This window comes from Falco naumanni, chromosome 15 (assembly GCF_017639655.2).
Source record: "Falco naumanni isolate bFalNau1 chromosome 15, bFalNau1.pat, whole genome shotgun sequence".
Taxonomy (NCBI): Eukaryota; Metazoa; Chordata; class Aves; order Falconiformes; family Falconidae; genus Falco; species Falco naumanni.
In genome coordinates this window covers 17,958,081-17,979,447 of record NC_054068.1, presented here as the reverse complement: position 1 = coordinate 17,979,447, position 21,367 = coordinate 17,958,081, and the positions used below count along the sequence as shown (strand labels likewise).

General features: G+C 34.3%; 1 protein-coding gene across 3 annotated transcripts in view; it reads left to right on the top strand.

Moving 5' to 3' along the window:
- Positions 1-21,367, top strand: part of RPGRIP1L (RPGRIP1 like) — a 74,511-nt gene that overhangs the window by 17,744 nt on the left and 35,400 nt on the right. For all 3 annotated transcript variants that reach the window (XM_040615451.1, XM_040615452.1, XM_040615453.1), the window contains 10 exons: positions 1,288-1,393; positions 5,075-5,221; positions 6,414-6,487; positions 10,529-10,668; positions 15,744-15,850; positions 16,078-16,128; positions 17,215-17,394; positions 18,033-18,150; positions 19,215-19,667; positions 20,473-20,624. In XM_040615451.1, coding sequence (XP_040471385.1) covers positions 1,288-1,393; positions 5,075-5,221; positions 6,414-6,487; positions 10,529-10,668; positions 15,744-15,850; positions 16,078-16,128; positions 17,215-17,394; positions 18,033-18,150; positions 19,215-19,667; positions 20,473-20,624 — 1,528 coding nt within the window. The remainder of the gene's footprint in view (positions 1-1,287; positions 1,394-5,074; positions 5,222-6,413; positions 6,488-10,528; positions 10,669-15,743; positions 15,851-16,077; positions 16,129-17,214; positions 17,395-18,032; positions 18,151-19,214; positions 19,668-20,472; positions 20,625-21,367) is intronic.

Here is a 21,367-nt window from a genome sequence, read left to right as displayed (position 1 = left end):
TAGTTAATGTTGATTGTCAGAAGCCATGGAGTTTACATCTGTACATCATAAATTTCACTATCATCTGCTCCTTTTTCTACTTAAAAAGAAAAAAAGGGAAAAAAGCCCCCTGCTTAAAAAAGAAGGGGGTGGGGGTGTGGGTATAGAAAGAAAAAGCCTTTGAAGGCATCAGAGCCTTTTGTTTGATGTGTGGAACAAGATTAATAAAAACATGCCACTACATTAGCTTTTAAATAGCTAGCATGAGACACTGCTGCTGTCTATACTCGCCACAACTTTAATTTATGTAGATAACATGTTTTAGACACATGATAGTTTTAGGATTGAGTTAAGGCTGTTTCTTAGGGAAGATCTCAGGTTTGTGAGTGTGTTTATCTTCTGTGTAATTAACTGGGCAATGCCAAAATACAATAGGATTTTATATTTTACAGAATAAAAGGAAAGTATTTCATGTACTCAGCTGGTTTACAGATGTGTAAGCTTTGTAGTCCATTTTCTTGCTCCAGAATGGCATTGTGACAATTTGTCCAATATGTCTAAAACAGATAAATATTGGAAGATAAATGACCTTTTCAAATGCTAAATATTTATTCTGATTTTATCATTTTATATTAATACAAATCAAAATTGGTTTCTCTTCCCATACGTGAAGAAGCTGTGAAAATAATGGGGTTTAGTTTCACTGCTTGAAATAAGAGAAAAGAGCAAAATAAATATTTATTTAAATTTTTAATTGTTCTAAACATACTTTCTGTTAAACAGAACATTCTCAAATTAATCTTAAAATTGTGACAACATAGAATATCTACATGGATATTAAGTGATTTTCATGTAGTTAAGACACACCTGCAGCTTGTTTGAATGCCAGTCACTTTTTCTTAGCGACATTTGATAGGTTTAAAGTATAAGAGGAAACTCCGTAAAATGGTGATGTACTGCTAACAAATACTTTGGAGGATGGAAAAAAGTGAATGGAAGACAAATGATCTATTTAGGTATAGGATTGTTTTCTTTTCCTGTCACATATGGTTTCATACAGTAAACAAAGACATAAATGTATTGATTAAAGCTGCTATGTCATCTTTTGGTACAATATTTACTTACCTAAATTCTGTAATGTGGATTATAGAAGAAGGAATTAATTTGGGTATTGCACACTAAATCTTCTCCCAAATGTGTTGTAGAACCCTGATTTGCAAAGGATTTCAACTTTTCAAAAGAAAAAAAAAATAATACATTTTGTATCTTTAAGCTCATGATGCATTTCTTCTTAATACAATTTTGAAGGTTAAACATTCGGGACAATGTGGAAATGATCAAAGTCCGTAAACAGCTGGTTGAGAAAACCAACGCTCTTTCAGCAATGGAAGGAAAATTTCTCCAGCTTCAAGAGGTAATTGCAATTTGGTCAGTAACATTCCTTTACTCTCGTCACATAAGCATGTGTAAACAGAAAATAAATATACAAAGTTCTTGATTCTGACTCAGTGCTGAGTACATGAAAATGAGCCACATAATACATTGCACCCAAGCTACTCCAAATGCATGGGGATTTTTTGTTGTTTTGTTGGGTTTTTTTTCTTCCCCAGAAGGGTCTAGCAGGTCTTTAAAGAGTTTATCTGCAAAGCCATCCCAGGCAGGTTGTGGATAATGAACTGAGTTGTCTGAATATTGAAAGAGATTGCTGATCATGTAAAGAGAGGGCTTTGACTTAAATGTACTGATTTACCAAAGAAGAGGTACCAGACTCCCTTCACTTCATAAGTCTTTGGTAAAGTTGGGGAGGTTTGGCTGTTTAGAGTTCTGATGTTAGGGCTTAACTTGTGTTCATAAGTTCATGGAACATATTTCAGAGGGCTACTGTAAGTAATAAAATTTTCTTCATAAAAAGAGCAGTTTTATGAAAATATCACCAGAACATGAAACTGCATGGTAGGTTCTGTATAAGATTTAGTTATACAGCATTTTCCTGCTTCTTTCTGTATGTATTTGGAGAACCACATGTGCATACAGGCAGAGGTAGTATGGTAATGACTTGGAAACAATAGTTCCTGTGAGTAGCAATTGTACTCACAATGGAGTACAATAGAGCCTTATAAAGTATCCTACCATTAGGAGGTGGAAGCACTAGATACTTGTTATTTTAGCATGCTAAATAACGCTTGTGCCATTAGATTTTTGTTCTGTTCCTTTCCCGCCCACCCCCCCGCCCCCCCCGCCCATGTTTCTGCCACCACGTTTTGCTGCTTTCCTCCCTGCCTTCAGTGTAATACGTGTATCTTCTCTGCCAAAGCAGTTTTTCCTAATTTTTCACAAGGTGAGCTATGTAGAATATAAATTCCAGGAGAGACGGGTTTCACATGGCTTTTTGTGCTCTTAAATAGAAAGCAGTAAGTATATTGTACCATTTTAAATCATATGCAACTTTTTGGTACTTTACAGCAAACATCAAGTACTTGTGCCTCTTTCTTGGCAGCAGCTGAATAGAAACACATGCCTAAGATTCATACTGGTATTTGAAGACATTGTTTTTAATATTCAGAGTGAAAGTTGCATTTTTGCAAAGGATGAGTGTGTTTTCTGTTGTTTGGGGTTTTTTAACAAGATAATGGATATGATTTTCCCATTTCCTATCACTTGAATGTTTGTGGCGTGTCTATTAAACATGAATATCTGAAAAGCCAAAATTTCTAGTTTAGATAGCATGTAAAGTACTTATCAACAGAGCAGGCTTTAGTATTTTTTTTTTATGTTTTCCTTCATGATTTTTCTGCCTATTGTGCTCGTTATTATTTACTTTCAACTTCTACCAATTGAAACCCATATAATTCCTCCATGTTCATCTTAGAACTTGGGTCAGCCCAAAATGTGAAGCCACAAAATAAAGGCCTATAATTCTGCTCCATCTAATGGTATTGAAGTTGAGCTTGCTACCCAACATTTACAGGAGAGTTTTGTTGATAAAGAATTGTAATTAGCCAGTTGAATGAAGGAATTATGCAATCTGCTTAGAAGAACAAAGGCCCTTGAAACTGTTTGGATTATATATTTCATCCCATTCGTATATTTATTTGCTTTAATTACACACTGACCATTCAGGGTTTAATGATTTCTAATACAAAATGTGCTAACCTGTGCAACTACCATTTAAAATACTATAGAGAGTTATTTCTCTTGAAAATTGCTACAACAGTTTCACAACTGTAATTAAGAGCATTTTATGTTCATTTGTGCTATATTTCTAGGAGGTGTTTATATATATATAGAGAGAGGCATGTTTCCAAAAGAAATAAAATTCCAGACTAGAAATATTAAACTGCAATCATCATCCTACTTGTTGCTATGATTTGAGTCTTGAGGTACTTCAGGTAGAGCAGGATAGAAAACAGTATGAGCATAATGGAAAAACAGTGCTGACAGAATGCTCAGATATAGAACAATATCCAGGTAAAGACTTGCATTTGGGGGGGGGGGGGGGGGAGAGGGGAAATAACAATGGTGAAGTCATGGTTCCCCTTAAAGTTGATGAGGAAAGTTATCCAAAGTGGTCAGGAGAGCAGCAGAGACACTGAAGGATTAGAATGGAGTTGAAGCAAGGAGATTTCTCAGGAAGGTACTTTTAGTGCTTTTAATGAGATAGTTCAGTAGGATGAATATGATTGTTGAATTAGTTTTCAACTGTTTTTGAAACTAAGGAAGGAGCTGAAGGTGAAACAGTCTATGAAAGGCAGCTTTGCCAGGGTAGTTTGTTTGGGGGTTGGGTTTTTTTCCTTCATATATTGTCTGTCGAAGAGACACAAGTTACTGAAATGGAAAAGAACTTCAGGAAGAAGTAGAAGGTGAGAGATGGGGAAGAAAAGATTAGTTCGCTTTGGACAGCTGGGAGGATTAGAGCGTAAGGATTTTGATTTTTAGGAGAAAGGGAAGATACTTGGAGAGAAAAATAAAACAGTGTGAAAATTATTTTAAAGGTGTCATTGTGTGAACTGTATGGAAATACAGTTTCCAGACAAAGCAAGAGGAGTACTGTAGAAAGACTTAAAAATTGATAATATAATTATCTCTGAAATAAGGCTGATTGCTAATATTATTTATTCTCCATTATATTTTTCTCTACTGAGAAATGGCATGTGGAAGGTTGAGAATCAGGTTGGTGATTGGGTTTTCTGTGGGTTTTTTGTTTGTTTCTAGGATATTCAGACTGCATGTGAACCTAAACAATTTGTACAGAATTCACATTCAGCTTCTCCATTTAACTACTTTGTAGGAATAATACATGGAAAAAATGAAGATAACTTTTGTCTGTCTACAATCATTAAGTATTATCTACAGTCTTACATTTATTTGTCATAAATTTGCATATAATCACTTTATTAAATGGAAGATTGGCTTTTGGGCCGTTTTGTTTCAAGTTACACTTTGAGTGTGGTTTACATTTAAATTCTTGATGAATGAGGGTTTATTAAAGCATTGTGGAACGTAGACAGTGTAATATTAACCGATATTCTGGAAATAGAGGTTCTATCAGTATCCTCCATTTAATACTATAATTGGTTAAATGTGCCTTAATATAATCCATTGAAGTAAATTAAAATCTAAAAGAAATCATGAGTCCTTAAGCTACTGCTAGGAGGGAAATAGAACTGAGTGCATTAGGAATATGAAACAATTATCCATCTAAAATTAAGGGTTAACAGAGCTGTTGCAAGCGCTGTGATTAACATAACTGTGGTCAACACTCATTTTTGCTTGCTACTGCAGTGTTTTTGGTCAGTATGTCTAACCGCTGTAACCACAGCAAAATCTTTTAATTGCTTAACAGATGTATTTCTTGGTCGTTTTCATCATGACTGAACTGAGGGTTTAATGTTCATGAGAGCAGCGAGAATGCCACCTTGTCCTGGCCACGCGTAATGAAAATTGCTTTCAGTTACTTAGTTCAAGAGTGTCTCCTGTTGACCACATTGAGAATATGTATTAAATACTGCCATGAGAGACCACAGGTTGAATATGCAGTGTTACATTCTACCAAGTGTGATTTGTTTTCTTTCTGAATTTTTCTTCCTTTTCACAGAACCAAAAGAACTTGAAGACCAGCCATGATGCTTTAATAGCAAAAGCTGATGAACTGAATCTACAGCTTAAAGAGGAGAGGTTAAAGTGCCTCTGTCTTAACAAAGAGTTGCAATCAATAACTATTTCAAACAGAAGAACGGAGGAGGTGGGTTTGCATTCAAGAGAGCTAGAACCTGCTTTAGGTAGTACACATAGATAAGGAAAAAGTTAACAATGGGAGATACCTTTTAATTGCAGAGATGTGAATAGACCCTTCAAACACACTTAGAAGACTGGCCTGGTAATATATATACTTCTATCCCATTAAAAAAAGCCTGTGGCTGCTGCTTGCATTTCACAGCATCATGAACCATACCTGATGCCCACACCACATAATCACTGCACCAGTGTTTGGACAATATTTGAGGTTAAAGCATAGGATTTCACATCAATTCTGATACTAAACAAGTGGTTTGTTAACCAGAAAAAATTTTTACTTGATTTATTGATCACATATTGCTAGGTTTTGGTATTATTTCAACCTAATTTAATTACTGTACAGTGTAGTATTACATCTTACTCAGCAGTCCAGATCAGTCACTTATTTTGTCTAGTGACTCTTAGAGACTAGTGTCATCACTAACAGTCACACAGATACAGGGCTAAAAATCAAGTGGTTTATTCCTCTTTCTCTTCAACATGTGAGGAGTAAGAATCTGCAAACATTTTGTAGCAACTGAAGTTTAGTTTTACTACGTTGTTTACCTGTTTTTAATGTATTTTACGTGAACTAAGTTTACCAAAGTTACCTCAGATATTTTCTCCAAACCTTTAAGCTATTGTAGTGCATGTAGGGTATGTCTTCTGAGTTAAAGCATCTTGTATTTTTAAAACCATATCCTGCTTTGAGTACTTTAAAAGCAAGGACTTGTTGTTTCTATAAGGTTAATAAGAAAATATTTATGATACAGGATCCATTAACTCGCTAATACCAATACTCACTCCCAGGAATGGAAATAAAAAAATTTAATGCTATGGATATTTTGCTTTTTTTCCTTCTTCCCCCCCCCCCCCCCCCCCCCCCCCCCCCCCCCCCCAAGGCAGAATTTTATAAGCTATTGTTGTTCAAATATGACATGCTTGTCTCAGCTTCGTATAAATAACATGAAAAAGACTGGGCCAATTGTAAACCCATGTGGTAAAGAAGGTGTTATTTTGAAGCTTCTAAGAGGCTTTTGTATGAAAAGAACAAATAAAAGCCTGGAAATGCCTACAAATTATTAACTATTTGCCTTTAAACATTCATTGTAATTTCCTTTTGTGCTGTGCATTGCTTGAAACATCCTTCTTCATATTAGTTACAGGCAAGAATAAATGATCTAGAAAAAGAGAAAGAGCTTATGAGGGAAAACTATGATAAACTGTATAACAGGTAAGTTACGGTTTCTGTATATAGAAAACTTGATTCCTGCCCTGTTTAATAGGCTTTCATATACTGTGTGCTTGAATGTGCATGTGCGTGTGTTTATGCACACGTGTAATTATATTCATGCTACAATTCATCAAATCAGTAAGTGTATATGGAAACTTTGATGGTGTTCTCTGTATTACATCTGTTCTGTTGAAATGGAGCAGCTTCCATGCTTGTCCTAATATTCTCAAAATAGTAGATTACTACTTTAAAATAAATTAATGAAAAAATAAGAAGTCACTTTACTTCAAACATCAATGCAAAAAATTTTTAATTGAATTTCTAATAATTTTTGGGGGGCTACTATTGAAAGAAGAATACATCTAGGTAGACATTCCTTTGGGTTTATTTTACTTTATTCCATTTGGTTTGTTTTATTTGGGGAAAAGGGGTGTTTGAACTTTTTATATAAGCTCTTCCAGCACTTCTCAGTGGATATATATAAAGTCTGATATTTGACAGCTTCTCCAATGTTTATTTCTGAGGGGTGGTTTGTTTGTTTCACTAATAGCTACCATTTCACTTGTACTGGTTCTGCTTGAAATTTTTTTATAGCCTTATACGAGTTTTCACAAAGGTTGCTATACTTTAAAACATAAGTTGTATACATTGTATCAGTAGTGCTTACAATGAAAATACATTGCGAGATATGATTCAGAAATTCTCTGGTACAGAAAAGAAGTAATTATAGTCAATTGCCAGAAGCAAAATGACCTTCAAATGAACTTTGCCTTTAGTGTGGATTCCATGTGGTCTTCTACACTGATGAGGGCTAGAAAAAAACCCCAACATCCTAGAGCTAGTGATTGCCTCGAAGTAGTTAAAATGCTTGAAGTCTTTCCTCATATCAAAATTATTTCCCCTCTTAAAGCTGGTTTGTCAGTGTGATGTCTGTCAAAAATACCAATGACTAAACACGATGTTAGTGGTATCAAATGTCATTTATAGTATTCTTACAATTTTTATTATACTTTTTGTACTTTTTGTGGTGAAATTAAAAATTACAGTAGTAAAAAACTCGTTACAAATAGATTAAAACTTTTTTTTTTCTTTTACATATGAGATGTAATAGTTGTATAATCACATTATTTAGAGATTTTTACAGGGGCAGTTGGTCAGTGGTCTCTTACTTAAGTTCATTGTTGTAGATTCCTCCAAAGCCTGATTGTGTTACAAATATTTCTGAATATGGTTTTTTTTTCTTCTCTATCATTACGCAGAGAAATGACTCTTACTAAAAAATCAACTTACAGTCTTGCCTTGAAATTTTCTGTTCTATTTAATTCATAGTAGGTAACTTAAAAAGATGTTTAGCTAGCTAAATTTAAATATGATTCTGTCATAATGCAGTAATCTAAAATATGGGGGTTTTTTTACCTAAAATGGTCTTATTTCATACACTCACATTTAAACTGAGAGTCATGTTTCATCATTCCATGTTATACAAAGATAAGAAGAAATCAGGGAGAGAAATGCATCATTTCATTATAACTGCTTTTTCATGGCCAGATTTTTCTGTTGCCCATTTGAACAGTGCAGCTTTGCTACCCCTTGCCTGTTCTTACCAGTGGATAGGCCAGTGTCTGCAGGTGCCAGATAATTAATAAATATTTCTCTTTTTTTAATGGAGGAAAAGAAGCATGAACTCATTCTTTGCTAATGTTATTTTTTTGGAAATTCATTTGAAGTTGAAGGGGATTTTGTAAAAGCCAAGACTGCAGAACTGGATCTGAAAATTTTGCAAAGAACAAATATAAGTTTGTCAGTTGACTCTTATTATTTAGTCAGTATCCAAGAAAACAATTCATTTGGATAAAAGGTTTGGATGAATTGTTTTCATATGACCTTGTAATGCAAATCTAGCAATGCTTAAACTCTCTCCAAAGGAAACGTTGCCAGATGTGGTTGGCCATTTATAGTTACCCAGATGGCTCCAACTCCAGTGAAATACAGTAATTGTGAAAGAAATTCAACATGAATTCAAGTAAAAGTAATCTTAACATTCAAAGGAAGAAAGCGACAGAAGTGGACTCAATTCAAAGTGACATAAACATTGGCTTGGTTAAAACCTGTCTTCTAAAATTTTCTTCATTTAAACATCTAAATTCTGAATTAATATCATAGTAAATGTTAATGATTTTTCTGCTAGCATAGTCTTTTGACAAATTGCAATAATGTGTAGCTACATCTTTATGTGAAGTAATTGTACCTAAAGCTAACAAATGCATGTATAACTAGGTATTGTGGTCATTAAAACTTGGAAACATTTTGAAAAGTGTGAAAACTAAGGGTATTTGATATCCCTTCTTGCAATGATTTATTCTTTCCTTATGGGCGCCACTCAAACTTTGAAGAGTGGTAAGTCTAGGCAATTACAGAACACACTGTGTCTGTACCTGTGCAGTATTATGGAAATAATTGTGGGTTCAGTGCGTTATATCTGCAAATTATCTTCAAAATTATGAGTGAAGTATGTATTACAGTAGGACTTAGAAGCATTGTTTAAGTTCATGCATGCTGTAAAAGACACACTGTAAGATGGTGTATGCCTAGAGGACTGTATAAATAGGTGGGATAGATACAGTATGAGAAAAAGACAACATACAGAGAGGTAGAACTGTTTTTGTGAAGATCACAAATCAAAAATATAAACTCTTACTATACACTTTAAAGTCTACATTCATGCTATAATTGGTTTTTCTTTAATCTTAAGGTCATTCTTCAAATATACTAGATACAAATGCGCTTATGTATTCAGAACCAATTTATGTAGTCATAGCCATCAAAACAGGCAGTTCTCTTTCAGTCAGCATGTATAGTCTGCAAAGCTATGTGGGCTGTCCCTTCTACAATTTTTATTTCTTCTCCTTTTGCTTTTTTCCTTGAGGCTTTTGTTACATAGATCTCTGGGAGAGATTGATAAACAGATATCAGAAGGGGTTTTTTTGCACATTTATATATGTAAAAAATAACCTTTTAATACTATTGAGCTTCACCAAAGTGAAGAGTTGAGGAACTGACTCTTCCATTTAAAAACAAACAACCAAACAAAAAAAAAAAAAAACAAAAAACTACAATTTCTCATTTTTAACAGGATACAAAAGTGAATAAGGTGATTTGTGCTTGGTTAAGATGAAGGACACTTTTCCAGTCCATAAAAATGCAAGTATTGAATAATAGTATGAAGACCATAGTACTTAGTGTCTAAATTATATGCAAGCACATTGCATTGCTTTGGTTTTTTACCTACTGGGAGTTATACTGTAAATTATGTGATGTGCTCAATTTTGTTTCAGTTTGACTAACACATTTTGTTGTGGTTTCAGCAGTTCTGATTCTGTGTCCATGCAATCCTTATTGCACATGGATTGGTAGTTTACAAGTAAATAATGTTTTACAGGCAAAATAGTTATTCTAATTTCTTTGCCCACCTCTGGTTTTTATTTCTTAAAGTAGGAGAAAGATTACTTTATATGCGCTTCTTAATCAGTATCAGAATTGTTGTTTTACAGTATGAGAAAACTGTTGTCACTTTGTGGTCAACATTTCTTTGTACAGGCAACTGACTTCAGGCTCTGTATGTTTCACAGATTTAAAAGAAATCAGGTGGGTGATCCCAGTCCTCTACATTAAGAGGTTTTGTATGCGGAAAGAATGGTTTTGTCAGTTGTCAGTTGCTGAAGTTTGGAGTTGTGGATTACTCTGGGATATGCATCAGAATTCCTTTTCTCGTCCCACAAATGTTGCATGCTGCCAACTTTTCTGACTTTGGAGCTCTAAATTAAGGCCAGTTCCTTTGCTCATCCCACAAGCTCTTTCATGTTTTTTAACCGCAGCCTGAGAAAGGCGCCTTGGTTTCAACAGCAGCAGACCAGCATATGTTTACTTAATTCCTAAGACATGATGACAGTAGTGTCTGTGCCACTAAAACCTTCTTTCTTTATTATTTTCTGTTGAAGTTGATTTCTAAAAGTTTTTCACATGCCACATGTTGTATTGCAGTGTCTTCAGTATGACCCATGAACAGGAATGGAAATTAAAGGAACAGCAACTGAAACTGCAAATTGCTAAACTGGAGGCTGTTATTAAATCTGATTTAGCAGACAAAAATGAAATCCTTGACAAGATCAAAGTAGAAAGAGGTATATTTCTAAAATAACTATCATTTTCTTGTGATTTGAGATTCTTCTGTGTTGGAGTTCAGGTATATTGCCCAGAAAAGTGTAGATTATATTCTTAGTGATTTCAGAGCTGCCTTTTAAGCATACATTTGACCAATGCACTTATGTTATGACCAGCTTTTAAATACAAAAATTGACCCAGTGCGGGTTACATGCTGTATAAGGATCGTATAACTCCAGGTATATTCATTTTTCATCTGTTTGGTTAATACTTGACCTTTATTCTGCATTTGCCCTCTCCTCTACATTGAAAATTATTATGCAAAAGAGGACCATCTGACAGCCCCTCTTAAATTATAAATCAGTATTCTAATTCTGTTTACTGTACAAAGTTGCATGCAGCCTATATAGACCCTTGAAGATGGTTGCCTTTCATGTTTGTGAATTCAGAATTTTTAAATGTTTTCGGTATACACTACTTTTTGTTTTACAGTTTTGTACATTTACAGCAATGCAGTTTTCTACTAATCTAATCTAAAACCAGATTAGTTCAAGTGTGGTTTTCTTCCCGTGCTGTAGGACAACTTCTCAGTGTATCTTTAAGACCTTGCAATCTTTTCTGGTTTTTATCTCAATACTGTGATATGCTGTGGCAACTTAAAAGTTTACAAAACAAGAGCATACCCAGGAAGTAAAATAAATATTTTTAGAATTGAGTCTTCAAATGTGTAGTTTTAGAAGGTGTATTTCTGTGAACAGTCTAATGGAATGAAGTGGGCCAACTTGTGAATAATTCTTCTTGTGGTTGTGGCTCAAGTTCAGCATGTGCTTACCATTAAGATTCTGAGTAGCTCTACTGACTTCAAATACCGGATAAAATATTTAAACACATAATTTCCACAGCAACTGTTTGCAGAATTAGGCTTAAGTGATACTAAAATAAATAAGATGCCTTAAGCTGAAATAATACAAACTTATGACACTGACAGAGACAGTTGTTAAGATGGTTTGATTATGCAATGCAAGATTTAAAGTGATATTAAGAGCATGAAAATGTTATAGGCCATATTATTATTTGGTTAAGTTGAACATGGAAAATCGGGGAACACATTCCATTTTTATCCTTCCTGTGAGCATTATGTTTAAGTGGCAAGTCTTTACCACCCCTTCCCTAGACTGGCACTGAATGACATCTACCCTTAAACTGGATCACCAAGTTACTACACTCTCCATTTCTATTGAACTTGCTGCAGTTTCAGTAGATGTTGTAATACCCTTCAAGATCTATATATCTAGGATTTGAGTACAGCTTCTTGTCTTTGACCAGACTTAGGCAGTATAAGTTTCTTCAATCATACTTCAGAGGAACATCCTTTTTCTAAGTTCAGCAGGAGAACTGAAGTACTGTTTGTCTTAACCTGCTGCCAGGAATTAGTGTAGAAATAGTGTCTTGTCTACCCTTTGTAGTTTAGCATACGAATCTTTCCTCAGAAGTTCTTTTACAGGAGTAAGGTAGATGTTAAAATAAATGGAAGTCTTGAAAAAGACTAACATTGTTGGCTTAATTCCATGTCCTCCTCCTTCAGTATTTCTCTTTCAGCGTGATTATGTAATTTGGATCTAAATTCTTTAGTAGTATTTTTCTGTCCATAACTTCATAATGTCTTTCGTAATACTTAAGAAATACATTTAGACAGAAAACAGAGTAATAACTTATTTTATATAACTTACTTCAAATTGTGATTGCTTTTTTTTTTAATGTGGTGTTTGCTGATGCTTTATCACGCTTTGCCCACCATTCGTCATTTATTCTTGTGTTTCTTGTCTATTTTTTATATCTCCCAGATTCTCAGCCATAAGTTACAGTAGCTGTTTGGTTCATGTTCATTATACCTTCCTGACAATGTTGTCTCACGCAAGCCTCAAAAGGCTGAGATAAACTAACAGTTACTATGCCAAGGACTGGTGTCACTTGTCATGAATTCATACAGTGTATGTCTCTGCTTGGTAATTTTTATGTCTAAATAATTTTTATTTTTCGTTATTAGAATCTCATGCCTTGCTGCATTTGTCGTTCATAGTTACAGTACTGTTTGACACAGAGTACACTATTTACTCACTGAAGTTTTTTACAGTTTTCTTAATGGGAAAATATTTTTTCTGTGTCAATAAAAGCTGACATGTGAAATATAGAACTAAAAAATATTATTTCACTCCCTAAATATGGTTCCTCTGTCCATAAAACTACCAAAAACTCTGCACAAATGCAGTTCTGGTTTTATTCCATGGGCTAGCAAAGAAGGCAATCCTGTTGCCCTAAACTGGACCTAGAAGACAAAGAGAGGGTTTGGCAAGGAAGAAGGGGAGGTTAGATGCTCTTATACATGTAGTAGGTAGATTATGGGATAGCGAGAAAAATAGGTCTTAGTCATCTTGCAGGTGTGTGCTTTTTATTTACAGGAAAAGACAGTGACTATTTTATTTTCTTCTGCCCTGCTGCCTGGTTGGTACTGGTTAGTCTGTGAGAATACTTTCTATCAATTTATGTAGGAGGTCAACAAATGCGAAGCCTTTTGCTGATTAAGATTCCAATTTTCTTGTTTTGGCGATATGTACAAATATTTAATGTGGAAGACACCCACGCGAGGGTATTCAAATTCTGATTTTGGATGGGATTGCATATATTGGCACAATTTTTTATTACAGCTAAGAACAGTATTATTGCACAGTCCCTGAAGTGTCTTGTTAGGCCTTTATCAACACAGAGGGCTATCTGCAATTCTGTAGTCTGCTTCCAGTTGTGGCTTTGCAGCTTTTCTTGCAAGCTGCTGCACCAATGTTTTCCAAAGCATCTGGGGCAGTGTTTTTTCCTCTTTTCCTTGTGCTGTTGCTGTCATAGCTTTGCTGATGAAAACCCTGATAGCGTTGCGATGATGTGTTCTTGTGGGATGTGCTCACCAGTGGTGTGTGAAATCACCTCTGCTCTCCCCCTTCTTCTTCCCCTTCAGTTGCAGCTTTTGGGTTAAACTAGTGGAAGCAAACTAAGCAGCAGGCAGCATGCAGGACCAACCCTGATCCAAGTATGCTCCAATCAATGCTGATAGTGCTAGAAGTGGAAAAAAAACATAGAGAGTTTGAGTGGCTGCTGATGAAAAACAGTGCAGTTATATGGGAAAGCTGAGTGGCAGGACCAAGGCTATTGCGGAAGTGCTCAGTTTCCTCCTGCCTCTTTCCTTGCATGTCTTGCACTTTTTATCTTTGGTTGCAGTCATGGAGACACAGCCTGTTGAGAATCTGGAGAGGCAGCATGGACAGTGCTAAGACAGACTGAGCTGCACTATTGGAATATTGGCCCATTTTGTTTCAGCAAGCTGTTGAAGTTGCCTCAATTTGAACAAAAGCTAGTTTCCTTTCTATGTAGCATTTACAGTTTTAAAGTTAACTTTTAAAGCATCAAATGTGAATGAGTATTAATAATGTGTACAAAAAATTCACTGGGTTTCATGTTAGAAAAAGAGTGGACGGAGCTTGCTGCTCTTGTCAGAAAATTCAGGACTGCAAGATAGAAGTACCTGAGGAGGGATATCTTGTCTCCTTAATCCTGGAAAAAGTGCTAGTTCAGATGTCAGTTTATGTCGTAGGAAAAAGAGACATCGGCATGATGGCCTCTTTTCCGCTGTGGGAGGCCTCCCAACAGACACAGGTCTTTTGGGTATATTATTTGGAAGGGTACAGAAGATGCAATTGCTGATAAGTGTTTAACCATCTTTTATGAAGGCCTGCCTTCTCTGCTCATTCACAAGGATTATTTTAATTGTTTTCATATTAGCGTTCTAATTTTTAGCCCTTAGTGTTTCTAATTATATTTTCTTCTCAATTGCACAAATGCATTGCATTTTCCTCATAACTATAGAGAATTAAAACCTTACTGGTGATTATGTTTTTGAATTGAAAGTGACTTTTGTGGAGTCCCAACACATGTATGAGGCAGGCTACTGTGTATAGGAGCAATGGCATTACAGATGATTCATTTTTAGTGAAGATGTCATTTAACATATAAACTGCAAAATTAAAACTAACCTGATGTCAGTTTTTGAAACATTTCAAAACCCTTGAGACTAGCATGTCAGCCACCTGTTTCTTGTGAAGTTCAAGCCTCTAAACTAAAAAGCTATTCTGTAAAAACAGTGAAGTTGTGCATCATGCCCTGAGGGTCAACAGGAAAGATACCAGCATAAAAAGATACCACCAGATACTGTGGACTTTCTTGCTGAAAGTGGTAGAATATATTCTCAACTAAGTATTTAATGTTTTACCAATCAACTCCCAGAAGTGCAGATGGGAATTAAAAGGCTAATACTTGCACGTCAGGTTGACAGTTAACATTTATATAATTCTGACCGAAAATATGAATTTATAATATTTCGGTACTTAATATGAGAATATTACTTCAGGACTTTCAAAAAACACAAGTGGAAAAAAAGGGAAGGAGAAAAAATATTGTTATCAAGATAATAAAGAGTTTGGCCAGGGAAGAAGAGTGAGAGAGTAGTTTTCTTCCTTTGAAACCTCAATGATTTCAAGAAAAGCTTGCTTTTAAAACTTTTCTGTGTGAAGGAAAGTATGTTGTTATAACTAAACTAGTTTGCTTAAGCTTTTTCTTACATCTTATTTGAGAAATCATTGAGGATTTAGCTACGCCTAAGTGGGTATTTGTGTAAAATCTGTGAAACATTCAACTGATAAATTTAGTGGTGTTTAGTCATTCAGATTGACCCCCCCAAAACAGAAAGCTGTACTTACTTGGGCATATCTTTCTATTTAGAAACACACAAAATATAGATTTTTGATGCTGACTTCTAATGAAAGAAGAATGTTTTGCTTTTTTGTAATCCGTACACCTATACAGTGTGTATGGATTTAAACCAAACACGTCCGTTTCTGTTTGTTAATACCAGATTTCCCAATACAAAATAAATCAGTTTCTAGATTTGAAAATGAAATTTTCATGCATAAGTTAATGCAAAAAAGCAAATTTATAGGTTTTATAATCATGTTCAATTAAGTAGAATGTTTTGTTCTTTTTCTATGTTAAGACCAAAAGGAAAAGCTGATGCAAGAGAACAAGGACCTGCAGTTATGCTACCTGGAACATAAGAAACAACTAGATGAACTGAAAAATCACGTTAATTGTTTGACCAAGGTGAACTCTTTTTGTTTAGAATATGAGCAAAAAAACCTCATTCTATGTTTTATGCATAGTGCAAATACTTCTTGAAAGTAAAAAATAGAAAAATATAACTGTTTGTTTATTCATGAAATCAAGCAAGATGTCATGTCTAGTGGGAATGCATCTTGTTATTCTGAATGTATTTCTTCGATATTCATTCACATCTAATAACACCATTTCATTAAATATTTCTGTTTCAGGAAGGTGATATTGATGCGGCAGAACTCAGTGAAGCCCTCCTGCTTATAAAGGTAACTTAGAAAGAATGACCACGTGGGGTGTTGGAACTAGATAATTTTTAAGGTTCCTTCCAACCCAAACCATTCTATATGTTTATATATTTTGCATTTTTTCTTTTTTCTTTTCTTCTTTTCAACCCTTACTTGACCATTTTATGTTTTCTTCACAATGCATGAGATTTTCAAGGGCTGAATTATTTGTGCATCTTTGAGTAATTAACGTTTTAAGCTTCTATGCTTTTGTCATTTTTCAGTGACTGTGAAGCAGAAGGGAAGACAAAAAATTGCCGGGATGAAATCTAGATTTATGTAGATAATTTGTTATAACATCAAAAGTGAATTAAACCAGGTTCACAAGCATTTTTTTAAAAAAACTTACTTTTTCTCAATTAAGAACAAGATGGCATGATAATGTTTTTTTATAAATTCTGTAATTTATGGGAACATGCTATAAGCATGGAAATTCAAAAATGCAATACAGTGATGCTTAGCAATTCTCTGTGTTTATTAAAGCACAAAGTCCAAAATACCCAGAAAATTTTGGGGTTTTTAATCTTGCACAAATTGCAAATGAAGTGGGGGTGGGGGGAAGACATCAGTGAAAAAACAGGTTTGCATTGTTTGCACTGTTCCAGTGACTAAGGTTTTATTTTCTTGAGGAAGTGTTGACTGTAAATAGAATAATAAAACCTACCCCAGATGAAATTTAAAAGCCCAGTATTAGTAACACAAACAATGTAGATTTGAAAATAGTAATTCAGGTTTTGTACATTTACTGAAGCAGGATTATTAATTATATAAAAAGCAAACATATTAAGGGGTTTCTATTTTCATTGGAGAGGAATGATTGCTTCTGAATATCTCATAAATTTTAATTGGTTCCTGATAATCATGAGATTACATTACTGAATACAATCCTGACACTTACTGGTCTACCTCATTCCTATTTTTTGCATTACCACATGCTCAAAATGTAAAGTTATGTTTACTGTCTTGCTGTTATTCCAGAATTATATCCCAGTGTTACATTTAACCAGGCACAAATACATCCAGATATTTTGCAAAAGTTTTTCTAGTAATTTTTCAAATTTGTTCCAGGTTCAAAAACAGCAGACGAATGGGGACCTTATGTTTTTGGAGAAAGTAGAAGATGATATAAATAAAGATTTAGAACGCTCTATGCAGGAGCTGCAAATAACACATGCAGAAACAGTGCAAGAACTTGAAAAGACAAGGAGTATGTTAATTCTGCAGCACAAAATTAACAAAGATTACCAGGTACAAAACTCTACTTACAGTGGAAAGTAATCTGACAATAACATTTTAACATTTGTAGCACTGGAAATTGTTGTAATTAAGCAACACAAATTCAGCAGCAAAGCCAGTCTGTTTACAGGTAACTTAACATAAGATTTGCTGTTGTTAAAAGTATTGTTTATAAAGCGTGAGATTCAAATGCCTCTAACTTTTAACTCACCCTGATCAGATCCCTCAAGCCGTGCCTTCTTGGGATTATCTCTGAGCTCTTATCAGGTCCTCACAGGAAAAATATTAAGTGTACTTATCAAATAAGCTTCCTTTTCCACAACACTCTGCTTTTACTCTCCTCTGCTGGATTATTACCGATCATATTTTGACTTTTCATTCAATTAGTCTAAATTTAAAATAACAAAATCATTACGGACACTATTAGGAACATTGTACTGAAAGAGTAGCTAGTCTGCTTTTCTTAATAATGTTTTTTGGTGAAATTCGAACTGACTGCTGTATTGTTGAATTAAAAATTGCTGCTATTTTTGTGTACTTTAAATGTTCTTTCCTCACATCTAACTGTATTTTAATTTGTAGTCAAACGCATGTGCAGCATCAGTGCATACGAGCCTCAAAAGTAATTTTTAAGTGCAAATTTTTTTCAGACTGAATTAGAAGCAGTAACAGAAAAGATGGAAAGTCTACAGAAAGACTATGAGTTAAAACTGCAACAGTATGTCCATCTTCTTGATATTAGAGCTGCACGCATCAGAAAACTAGAAGGTATCTTTAAAACATATTATTCTCTGATTTTCATATTTTATCGCTTGAAAATTATTGTTGTAAATTTGTTCTTCATTTGAAACACTTTTCCATTCCTGAAAGTAGTAGAAAGCTCATTCCTTTCATGGAAAATTATCTGTGTGGTGTTTCGTTGACTTAAATTATGAAGTTATTAATAAAACAAAATTAAAAAAACAGCTTATGCTGCAGCTGTTGCTGAGTAAGAATAAAACTACTAAACATAGATAGGTTTGTTTGTTGTTTTTTTTAAAGAAATCATACTTTTATGGTCAGCCTTTTGTTCTCCTGTCCTATCATTACATAATGAATTTATGTATTGCTAAAAATCCCAAAGTCATGGTGTCATTTACTGATGGGATATTTCAATATGATGTATTGAAAATGCTGTTTTAATCGCTGCAGTGTGTAAAAGGTGCATAGAAAGCCTGAAATAGAATACCTTACAAACCCCATAACAGTTTTCACGTTTTGTCTCCAAGTTGCATCCCATGTACTAAATGATTACTGTGTGATTATTTATGTCCTGATTCTGTAAGCATGCATTTTGATTTGTTCACCATATACCACCTGTGAAGTCGGGCAATGGGTAAAGGTCTTTGCTGTTAGTTCTGTCCGTTCAAAATATTACAGAGGTTAAAAGTCAGTTGTATTCTTTCTTTCCCTGGCAAATTTAGTTCAACCCTACAAAAAGGTGTATCCTAAGTCTCTGCTACATTTGCACAGTGATACTTATTTTGATCATTGCATAAGGTTTCTGAATTTTTTCTTGTTAACTCTCTTGTAATCTATTATTGTTAGGGGCCTGTGTCTATTTTTATGTATCTTGAAGCAGCTTTGTTTTGGAGGTATTCTTGAACATTGTCAGTGTGCTAAATGAGCCATAGATGTATGATTCTAAATGTGTGATTGCTTTTTTGGTAATGTGTTTAAGAAAGTAACATTCTTAATATAACTGAAATATTGTTTTTTCCTCTCCATTCATTAAATTATACTTGATTTTTAAAGAAGACGATCATATTGTAGCTTATTTTATTTTGTTGCAGCCCAACTAAGAGAGATTGTCTATAGTACAAAACCACATAAATCCAGACCAGAAAAACTGCCAGATGGTCCAATGGATGAATTTGATGAAACTGTACACTTAGAAAGAGGAGAGAACCTTTTTGAAATTCATATCAGCAAAGTGACCTTCTCTTCTGGAGCTATACAAGCTTTTGGTGACCATAACCTTGCAACTTTTTGTACTTATGCATTCTATGACTTCGAACTTCAGATAACCCCAGTAGTTTATGGGTGTACCCCATCATATGACTTCACTTCTCAGTATCTTGTGCAGGCTGATGACTGCTTCTTCCACTATATACAGCAAAACAATATCACACTTGAGGTTCATCGTGCATATGGCATAGATTATGAAACAGTTGCTACATGTCAACTGAAGTTGCATGAAATCTTGGAAAAGAATGGGACGATCTACAGCACAGCAAATTTAATTGGTAATTAACATATAAAAAAGTATTCTATTTGTGGTGTTGTGACAATTAAGTAATGGGTATTTGGCCAACAATGGATTTATGTATTACTATTTAAAAAGAGGGAGGAAAAAAGGTTTACACAACATGCTGTTTCCTATTGCATGGGTCTTCATATAATAGTCATAGGGCATCAAAAGTGTAAATAATGATTACAGTTAATGATACTTTCTATAGTAGCATAATGTGTGGGAGGAGTTTGTTTAGGTTTTGTGCATTTCTTTCCTTTAAATTTTGGTTTAAAATAATTTTAAGATAACTTGGAAAAGCCTTTTCTAAGAAGTACTCGATATTCTGTGATTCTTACTGCTTCTTTAGAAGCATTTTGTCAGATCAGTATATTCAGAGACCTCTAACTGCCCGCTTTTGTCAAAAATCTGGTTTAATAAGTATTATAAAGTGGTATTTTTGCCAGTAATTTAAACTGCATACCACTTTGTGGGACACTTCCAACTGTTGACATACAAAAATGTCCTAAGCTTTATTTGCCTTAGAAAGATTAAAATAAAGAATTTGACTTGACTCCATAGCTTGGACGCTCAATTTTGCAGAGTACAACATGAAAAAATGGTCATGTTTCTGTTTCGGGTCATACATGTAGAGCCAGAGGAGTTGTTTCTGTTTCTAACATGAGCTACATATCTCATGTAATAAACATTGTCATACGGCATAGTCACAAGATAACTTTAATTTGTGGCATTTCCCTGCTTTTGACGTAAGTACTTTGAGTAAGAAAATTAATGCAATCCCATATGTATTTATTCCTTAGGAATCAAAAGAAACACACAAAATTATGGTACCTTAGAATACTGGATCAGGTTACGAGTTCCTATGGATCAAGCTATTAGTCTCTACAAGGAAAAGTCAAAGGCTCTGGGGTATATGACACCCAGTTTTAGAGAACATGAACAACAATTCCAGGTATGTTTGGGTTTGTACTTCATAGTTTTGATAGAGTAAAATGTTCAAAGTTACTTTCTGGTTCAAATGGTTTACTTCAAGTCTTGATATGTTTAAGGTTAACAAAGAACCAGTAGAATTACTGCTTTCCTGAAGAAACAAAGTCTTAATCTTCAGTCACTTATTTTTACTGAAACTAATATTTGTTAGAATATTTGAAATGAATATATTTACGTTCCTTAACCTGTGAGTGCCAGATTTTGTTAACATTTTGTTCTATTACAGTATTCACAAATGTTAAACCAACTGGGTGTCAGATCAGTAGAACAGGTGAAGTGGTTGCTCAGAAAAGTCTCAAAATTTGTTAATATTTGAGTAATACGAGATTGAGATATTTCACATTTTCTTTCTTACTTTTAGCTGGATAAATAAGATAATTTTGCTAATGTAATGCAGTAAATAATCACATTTAAATAAGGGTCACAAAAAAAGGAGGGACTTTCAAATGTCTTTAACAATTGTTTAAGAAATAAAAACAATCAGGTTGAAATGTATAAATAATATAAATATAAAAATAAATACTTTAGAGTCGCTAATGAGCAATTTCTTTAATCTGTAGCTGTTTAAATTACTGTAAGTCTGGAGTAACTTTAATGTTTTATTTTGTTCCATAATGTAAATTTCATATTATAATTGAATCTCAATGGATTCCAAGATGTAATCTGAGAAGTATGTTTACTGTATGAATTCTATTAAAGGCCAGC